The 9,532-nt window shown below is 54.5% G+C and overlaps 2 protein-coding genes across 2 annotated transcripts; both read right to left on the bottom strand.

Annotated features, from left to right (window-relative positions):
* Positions 1-210: 210 nt before the first annotated feature.
* On the bottom strand, positions 211-2,805 carry QC761_110060 (uncharacterized protein; the record flags this gene model as incomplete). The annotated part of the gene is given in 3 exon segments (XM_062874297.1): positions 211-470; positions 489-1,956; positions 2,020-2,805. The coding sequence occupies 3 exon segments, from the start codon at positions 2,803-2,805 to the stop codon at positions 211-213; spliced, it is 2,514 nt and encodes an 837-aa protein (XP_062737415.1).
* A 3,201-nt stretch (positions 2,806-6,006) lies between these two features.
* On the bottom strand, positions 6,007-9,109 carry QC761_110050 (uncharacterized protein; the record flags this gene model as incomplete). Its single annotated transcript, XM_062874296.1, is given in 5 exon segments — positions 6,007-6,109; positions 6,173-6,233; positions 6,446-6,605; positions 7,152-8,364; positions 8,379-9,109. The coding sequence occupies 5 exon segments, from the start codon at positions 9,107-9,109 to the stop codon at positions 6,007-6,009; spliced, it is 2,268 nt and encodes a 755-aa protein (XP_062737414.1).
* Positions 9,110-9,532: the final 423 nt, after the last annotated feature.

Genomic DNA, 9,532 nt, shown 5'->3' with positions numbered 1-9,532 from the left:
CCATGACCACAAAAACACATCCGGTAAGAAAGATATAAGCTGATATATATGCCTTAAACAATAACACACTGCGAAGAAAAAGAAAGAAAGAAATGCCCGCCAGCTATGCCAAAATACAGAGAAGGGTGTCGATGGTATGTAAACAAAATGTCCTCGAGAAATGTCTCAACAATCGTCGTGCCGCCGTCGTATGTCGCTCATGGTGCCCTATCAAACCTGCCCCCTCCCCCCTCCCCTCCCCAAAGTCAACTGACTCAAACTCAACGTCCTCGCCGCCTTCCTCCTCTTATTCTCCTCCCCTCCCCCGCCCCCATCCCCATCCAAATTCCCTCCCCACTCCCCTTCCCCATCTCCCCCTTCTTCCCCAACAACCCCATGATCCTTCAACTCCTCCCCAAAAGCCCCGTACTTGACCACCTCCATCGGAGTCTGAAAGTCCTTTTCCTCCTCCTCCCCCTCCTCCTCCTCCTCCTCATCATCATCATCATCATCATCATCATCATCAAAAACACTCAACTGCTCCTGCCCCTGCTGCGTAACAGCAGGAACGTGCGACTTTGCCCTTGTCGTCGTCGTCCCCTTCAGACTATTCGGCAACAGCAACGGAGACCCAGTACTCAAACTACTACTCGACGCAGCCGGCGCAATCAGCCGCTCCTGAGACCGTGACTCGGACGGGCTGCGCACCATGGCGAAGACAGTCGAAGACAGGGTATTCAGCCGCTCGGAAAGTTTCCTCACTTGAGCCTCGAGGTCTCGACGGGCGGCGCGTTCAGATGCTAGTTCGGCTTTGAGTTGCGTAACGGTTTCTTCCGTTGGTCGGGAAGGGATGGGGGTTGGTGGTAGTGGTGGTGGTGGTGGTGGTGGTGGTGGGGCGGCGACGGTCAAAGACTGGGCGGCTTGGGTTGCCGACGAGGACGGCGGGTGGAGGGAGCCGATAAAGGTGGGTGCTTCGCCAAAGGATAAAAGGGAGTGAGTGTCCCTGTCTTCGGTTTCTAGTGACTTGCGGGAGCTGCTGCTTGGTTGGACGGGCGTTGGGGGGGTGGGATTGTAGATGGCTGGTATCGTTGGTGGAGGCGTCGAGGTGGAAAAGCCGAATTGGGGTTGCTGGACCGAGACCTTCTTTTGGACTGGGAAGGGTTCGTTTTGTGACGTTGAGGGAGTGGGAGTGGTATCGCCTAGGGGACCTCTGAATCCGGGGACGGCGTGACAGAGCTGGGTGACTACCCTCTCCAGCTTGCGAGTTCGCGACTCGAGGTTTCCGACTCGGGTGTCCAAGTTGGCAGCATGGGTTATTTTCATGCCGAGCATGTCTTTGGACAGCAGACCAAAATTGAAGGGCTGCGGCGGTGTTTTTGGTGGCACTTCGACTGCTGGGCTGTCTGGGGCGCTGACATCCACCACGCCTGTGTCGTCAATGTCTGGGGCATTGGATGATAATGGCGACATGAGACCGGTTGGGTCGTATGACTGCCGCCAGAAACGCATCTCATCACTTCGTCTCCGGGCCGTCACAGGTCGGGCATTGGCAAAGTCCTGAAGACCAGACAAGCTCCTAGACCGCCGCCGCAGACCGTGGCCGCTATCACTGGTGATGGCACGCCCGATTTCATCCGGATCGTGCGTAACGGCGTGGTTTTCCTCCTTGCTACTTCCACCCCGTCCTTGAGCACTCGCAGGTCGTGGTGATAGACCGGCTCCCCATTCTGGGTTGCGCAACCGCTGCTGGAACATCATCCGGCTGGTCGTCGTTGCAGCTCTGCGACGATTATTCGTGTTTGCAACAGATGAACCACCCTCTCCTGCCAACTGCATCGAGTTTCGTGCGCTCTCAATGGCCATGATGTCGTCAGGGCCGATAGAATGTGACCTCAGGGGCCGGTCGAACTCGCTGATGGGAAGTGAAGCTGAGCGCTTTGCTGGTGGGTGATTTGGCCTGCCGAGTGCAGTTGGATCCTACAAGTTTTCATGTTAGCACTCCAAAAACGACCAAATTACTCTCGCTTCTGGTTAACATACACTTCTATGCTGTATCGAGCTGACAGGCTCAACTTCCGGGATCGGCGTAGGGCTGGTGTCCTGAACATTTTGCTTCTTCTTGCCACGGCCGAATAGCTTTCCCAAAGCCGACCGCAGTGTGGATTTCTTCCGCTGCGGCACAGTGCTTTGAGTGGTGTTTTTGCTAGGCGCATCACTGATGGTCGAGTACCTGAGCTGCGTGCTGATTGCTGGTTGTGTTGCTCTTCTTGCCGGTGGTGATGCCCTCGGCGGTGACACTCTAGATGGCGAAATCCCTTGCGGCGAAAGTCCTCGCGGTGAGGTGCGATTTGGTGGCGTTGTGGACGCAGTTCGTGGTGCCGGCGGCGCCCCGGCCGGAGTACTCAAGCGAGACGGAGGCCCAGGTGGTGGATCTGACGGCGCTTCGGGAATGATCTCGCCAGTCTCTTTGTCGACAGCGCCGCCCAACATGGAGGATACGGGAACCACCTCGTCTGGAAGATCCCTCTCGTCTCCGCTTCCCTTTTCATGGTCGCGCTCATGCTTCCCGTCCAATGATGGCGAATGCTCATCAGCCAGGGGTAAAGGCGTGGCAATTCCTGTTCCCGGTCTCCTAATCGGAAACTCTTCGTCGGTGACTGTCGATGCCTTTGCAGATCCGGGTTTGCGCATGGGGAACTCGTCATCATCGACAGTGCTGGGTATCGGGATCGGGGCCGAGATGATGGCACCCCGGATCGACTTCCCGGTCTTGGCACGGGCCCCGGCCGGAGTGCCGGAGCCAGACCTTCCGAATATGCTCGGCATATTGATCGGCGTTGTCTACAACGGACTTTTTTTTTTTTTTCCCTTTTTTTCGATAACGGTAACGACAGGCTTTTGGGAAAAGAGGGAGGGGCCGGATGAAGGAATTGGGTTAGAGTGAGCAGATATGGGCTTCGACTGTCACAGCCATCTGGGCACAAAACAGGTGTTGATGGCGAGGAGTGAGTCGTGATTCGCCGGTTCCAGAGTGCCTTGCGGAGGATAATCCTGGGTCCCGACGCACAGTTTCCTTCTTCCAACGTCTCACCGTTACAAGTTCCACATGGCCAGCAATGCGGCTCCTCCTCTGTTGCTGCTGTGAGACGGGGGGAAGGCGATGCCGGCTGAAGGCAAGAGGACCGAGGACAGAGAGCTATCAACAACCTATAACCTGCCTGGCCCACCGGGTCGACGCGGAGCTGCAGAGGGTGGTGCAGGCCAGTGTAAACAGTTGACAGAAGCACGTCGCCCCATCACTTTTCCGCAGACAGCGCGCCACTGGGCAGTGGGCAGTGGGCGGATATTTAATGCTGCGTGCGGCGGATTCTTGACTGCTCCAGGTTGCCCGGCGGCGGCGCTGCTGCAAGAACAAGGATCGCAGACTTGATGCGACGGTGATGGAGGGGAGGGGGATGGTGAGGGGGGGTTGCGCTTGGGGCCGCTGCGGTGGAGAACGGAGGCGGTGGGTCTTGTCTTGACTTGAGCTTTGCCGGGGTCCCTCGAACCCTTGCAACGGCTGGTGAAGAGTTCGTGAGTTTGATAGGTTGTGTTGTAGATGTTCCCCCCGATGCCCGACCAAGATCAGACAGAAGAGAGGCTCAAGTATGGTTGGTCGAAAAAGAAAGGAATAGAGATGCGATGAACTGCTGGCCGGTTCCAGAACAGTCACAGTCAGGCAGGAGGGGCAAGTTGTATTCCGGCGCGTGCCTGCATCCATCTGCACCTCGAGGTGGGTGTTGGACAACTCATCGCGGAAGCGGCTGCCGAGTGCTTGAGGCTGGAATTGGGCGCATTGTTGTAGAATCCCTTCGGCGATGCCCTGTGCCGCCCTCTTTCATGCCCTCTTGCGGGCAGCTTCATCTATATCCATTGCAGCTTCTGGAAGAAATCCCTGAAATCGCCGGCCGCGATATTAGGGGGGCTCGCTTGTGCAATGTTCCCTTTGGTGAACCGCACTCGGTTGTAGCACCTTGTGCGCTGTGTAGATACAGAGTACCTATACTCGAAGCAAGGGAAGACAGACAACCAGGCCATCGCGTGGCTTTTGCGCAGCGCGAGCCCCAGTCAGCGCTATACCTGCTTTGGTATCGCTGGGTGGCCGCGCTGTCCAGGGGTTCGTTGAGCAGTCCAGATCAACCAACTCCACCAACGGTACAAAAAGAAACGACAAGAAAAGATATCAACGTCAATGCGGATATCACAAACGCCACAATGAAGGTGGCTTGGTGGTGATGATATCGGATATGGGAGTCTGGAGGTTGTGTGTGTGACCTAATCTCCGCTCCACCACCGCGGCTGGTCGATATATTCTCAAGCAAGATGCAGGTGCCAACCCCACGCTTTCCAGTTTTGAGAGAAGCTGGCCGTTGACCGCAAGAGCAACCGAGCAAGGGAGGAGCGGACCAGATCGAAGGCCCGGTCTTTCATCATCACTTCGATCGCTCAAGTTTGATCTTCGCCAAATGTCATCATTCCCGTCCTTCAACTCCCAAAATCCTGGAGGGGTCCATCATATTATTGTCGGGGTCGCTGGAATAAGATCTCCGCTTCTCCCACAGAAACATGCCATCCGGGGGATGCTGCAAAGTAGCATCGTCACCCAACCTGAGGGTGTGCGTCCAATTGAGAAAGTGAGCAGATGACACTCCAAATAAATGCGCGCTTCTCCTTCTTGTCTCCCACCTCCTTGATACGCGGCCTATGTCCGCACGCACATGCAAGCCCTTTCAGCGAGCGGGCAACAAGCTTTGCCATCCAGCAACCCGGCCTCCCCAAAGAAGGATAACTCGCTGCAGCACGGTAGCGCAGCGCATCAATTCATCTATCACCACCAATCCCCAGTTTGTGCAACCATCTTGGGAGGACCGCGGCTGTTTGTTGACAAGGAGGGTGGTGTCGTCTCCGCGTCTCCGAACAACCACCGCGCTTGTCTCCCAGTCCCGCCAAAAGATCGAAAACAACAGATCGCCGACACATCTTCAACCCATTGTCTCGATGAGACTCCAACAGGGGAGCAGCGCGGGCGCACGGGTGACACAAAGTGCCATCCTCTCGCTGGCGGGGGGCAGGGCAGGACGGAACAATACGAGGACGATGATACACTGCTATCGATAAAACGTCCAACCCTCGCCAATCTGCACAGTCGAGGAGGCAAGCACATTACAACGGGGTATTCCCTTTCGCTTGCCTTTCCTTCTCTGTAGCGATACGGAAGCATGCTGCCCTCCTCCAAAGTTCGAAGTTCTAGACAACCTCTTCCCTCCCGTAGAATCTGGTTCGAATCATGCGAATCGTCCTGCCATCTTGCAGTTCGATGGCTGTCACTGGAGACGGACGCCAAGGGAGAACCAGCCCCGCTCAAAGCCGAGCCGTTCCAAGAAGCACTGGCCACTCAACCCCACAGGCGGGGGGCCATCTGAAACAGCAGGGGTCATACATGGTACAGAAATGTCGCCGTCTGAACTTTCCACTGAGAAGGCTCTCTCTGAGGCACCTTCAACGGGGGCCAAGCAAAAGAGACAACAGACAGCCAATTGCGACGGGAAACGACCTCTTCCGATCCAAAACACCACGCTGCAATGTGATGTCTTGGAGCCACGCGATTCGTGACCAAACATGTCCAAGAGCTTTCAGGGCATGGCCTCAGTCCTGTCTTACAGAAGGAAAGGAAAAAACCCCGCGATTCACAACGAGGACGTGTCTCTTCACTTTTAGCCTGGAACCAAGGCCAATAATTCTCCGAATCGACGAGCCCGAACCAAACGTTCTTCCTGGGTCAGCCACAACCAGACCATGGGTCCAACTGGGGGATAACACCCTACCTAACCAGATCTTGAGAACCTCCCATTTGTTGGACCTCACTTGCTTTTCAGGTCCGAATCATCGCATAAAGACGGGAACGGGAACTCGTTCCTTGGATTTCATGGTGGCGACTTGGTATGTCTCTATCATACGTCCCCCCTCCCGCTTGCCCCCGCATCAGATTCATGCCTTCGCAGCAGCAGCCGTGAGAGAAGCAAGGTCCGGATAGCGCAAGTCTGCATTCTCTTCCAAGAACTCCATCCACTTTTTGAGGAATTTGCTGCCTCTGCCATCCAAGTGTTAGTATTACATCCGCAAAGGTTTAAAAAATGGAGCAGTAGCTACTCACTTCTTGATCGTCTCCGAATCCCCAATCACAGTCAACGACCTCTTTGGCCGTGTCATGGCCACTACAGTGTATTACAGTCCAAATTAGCATCTCATCTAATGCCATGCCATACCATACCATACCCCTCGCATTGACGCCCATCTCCTATACACTACAGTAATGTGTGTTGTGTGTTCATGCCGCCATGCGTATATGCCATGCAGCGCACTGACGTCGTGCAACCTGATCCTACTACCCGAACTAATCCGCCAGAATAAAATAGAATAAACGTACCGTTGAGTCTTCTCTTCTCGGCAAGGAAACCGACCTCTCCGTCCGAGTTGCTTCGCACAAGCGTGACGATCACTGCTTCTTTTTCCCGGCCTTGGAACCCGTCGACTGAGCCGAGTTCTATGCCGGGGTATTGCTCTTTGAGGGGGGCCAGGAGGGCGAGCTAGATTTTCGCATGGTTAGCTTGGTACTCTTGCCTTATGCTCGAGGTTTGACGTTGGACGGCCTGAACCCTCGTCCATGTTCGGCCCCGGATTCTGGAAGGAGAGAAGGAAAGAGAGGGGTGTTGTTTGCTGGTAGCGATGACAAATGATCTCATGGTCGTCCTATCTTTCGGATTGATCATGGCGGAGAGCATGGGAGCCGGACGATTTTGACTCTCTCCCGTCCCGTCCGAACCGTATAGGGTCTCCCGAGCATTAGAATGAGTAAAGCTCTTCGTAGCGCGGGTGTGGATGGCAGACGGGTCCGAACCGCGTGCCGTCTCATCACCTCGTCCCGAGTGATCGGATGGGGGTTAACCTCTTCGTAAACCATACGATCCGGTCTCCGTCACATCCAAACCAAGCTTCTGGTCTCCGTGACTCCTCCACGCCTACACTAGTAGCAACCGATGATGCTTCTCCCCCTCGGGTCTTCATCAACTGAACCACCCAGTGCCTGGCAGCTCCAATGTAACCGCTTGGATAGAAGTGAGAGAGAAACATACCTGCGCATTATACGGACTAACAACCGCCACATCCTCGGCCCTCACCCCCCCGTCCTCCACCAAACATCTCACGTGCTCCCTCACCAACATCGCCTCCCCCTCATTCCTCTTACTATCCCCATACAAACTCCTCTTCGTCACTCCCTTCTTCTTCTTCTCCTCCTCCTCCTCCTCCTCATCCTCGGTCTTCTCCGGAAAATCCCCGCCCTGGGTATCAATAAAAACCAACGGCTCCCTCGTCTCATCAACATCCCTCACATCAGGCAGCTGGTTCAACAACCTAGCCTTGACCCCCTCCGCAGCAACCAGCTTCCCTTCATATAGCTCATCAGAAGGGAACCGCATGATAGATTCGTGCATCCGGTACTGGGTGGTGAGCATCCTTTTGATTTTGGGCCCGTGGAGGGAGAGGAGCCTGTCGAACAATGTCGTTTCCAACGTGGCACCTTTCGGGATAGTTGGGGGGGTACTGCTCGCGGCGGTGTCTTTCTTGGTCTTTGCAGTCTTCTTCTCCCCAGAGGTAGAAGAAGACTTTGAAGAAGTCTTTGAAGAAGAAAAAGAAGAAGAAGAAGAAGAAGAAGAAGAGTTCAAGCTTTTGATAGTCGGCGGCAACTGCAAATGATCACCAGCACAGATTGCCTTCTTAGCCGACAGCAACGCAACCCAACACTGCGCCTCCAACGCCTGTGACGCCTCGTCAATAATCACCACGTCAAACTTTTCGTCTCGTAACTGGTACCCCCCTGAGCCATGAAGCGTTGCGAGCACGACTTTGCTTTTGGCAACGAGATCACTCACGCACTTTTTCTCTCGCTGTCTATACTCCTTGCGCAACTCCTTCAAATCAGCGTAGATGGCCTTCCTCTCCTTCCCGGAGCGGGTTTTTCGAATAGACGCTTGTTTGGCGTCCATTTCGGCCCTGACGTCCTTGACGATGGCCCCCGCCTCGCTGGTGCGAGTCAAGACTTCGAGAGAGTGGTTCAGGACGGAGGGCAGCAAACGGGCGGGGTGGCCGAGGCGGATCAAGGGGATTTTGTGCGGGGAGAGGCGCTCAACGATGTTGTCTACCGAGATATTGGAGGGGCCGCAGACGAGGATGCGGGAGTTGGGGTTGAGGGCGAGGAGTTGGAGGATTAGTTCGATTAGGGTATGGGTTTTCCCTGTCTTTTTGGGGGGTAAGTTGGTATATAAAAAGGAAAAAGGGAAAAAAAAACAAGAAAAAAACAAGAAAAAAACAAGAAACTTACCCCCGGCGGGCCATGAATAAGAGCAATCTCCTGACTCTTCAACGCAAACCTAATAGCATCCTTCTGCGACTCGTTCAAACTGGTATCAAACCACTTTATCTTTCCTTCTCCCACCTCTTCATCCTTGCTCAAATCCTCTGGAACAGGCGAAGGTGTGGTCAGGCCAAAGAGAACCCTCATAAAATAAGAGTACTCCCCCTCCGCCATCTTGGCCATCTTCTCCATCGTCCCATTCATCCTCTTCCACGTCACCTCATCAGCCAACTTAACAATCCAAACCCTCCTATCCCCCCCCACCACCTCCCCCTCCCCCTCCCCATCCTCCCCAACAGCAATCCCCAAACCCTGCCTCCCCACCCTCGTCACAACCCCCTTAACCCCCTTCCGTTCCAACTCCTTCACCTCCCTCTTCTTCCCACTGGCGGCCGGCTGCTCAGCCAGCAAGACAATATCCCCACTTCGAATCCCATGCTCGGGCAAATCACCCGAACAACTAAACGCACCATCCGGCCCCACCTCAACAACAGTCTTCCCCCCCAACCCCGTCCTCTGCGACAAAACCGTCAGGTTCGTCAGCGCAACCCCCGCGCGCTGGAGAGCAGTCGGGCTATGAAGCGACACTAGCATCGACGTCTCGTCCACTTCAGCTTGGAGCTCCGCCGCCAGAAGCGAAATCTGCGTCGAGGCAAAGGTGGGAATATCGATTGCCATTTTTTTTTTGAAGTGAACGAACCACTCTTTCTCAGATTTGAACGTGCTGGTGGTGGTGGTGCTGGTGGTGGTGGTGGTGGTGGTTGAGGAAGGGAGGTTGATCTTGAAGTTGAGAGAGAGAGTGGGTCTCCGGCTGTGAGATGCAACAAAATAATTGAAGACACTATGAGTAGGTTGACATGCCTTCAAGGATGGTCCGTAGACCTTTGAAGATAGTTTATAGGCCTTTAAAGATAGTTAACAGGTCTTCGGAAATATTGAAAAGGCTTAGTAACTATCTTTAACGGCCTAGTCGTGGTGTTTTAAGGTACGGTTCATAACATAATAGGGGTTAACTTACTTTTTGCGTGTCAACTATTTTGTGGTGAGGGAGCTTACCAAGGTTCAAGTTTGGTGGGAACTTGCTTGTGAGAAAGAGAATGC

Source organism: Podospora bellae-mahoneyi, assembly GCF_035222275.1.
Source record: "Podospora bellae-mahoneyi strain CBS 112042 chromosome 1 map unlocalized CBS112042p_1, whole genome shotgun sequence".
In the NCBI taxonomy this organism is placed as follows: Eukaryota; Fungi; Ascomycota; class Sordariomycetes; order Sordariales; family Podosporaceae; genus Podospora; species Podospora bellae-mahoneyi.
The sequence above is the reverse complement of the archived record's forward strand: the minus strand, read 5'-3'. Positions and strand labels throughout refer to the sequence as shown.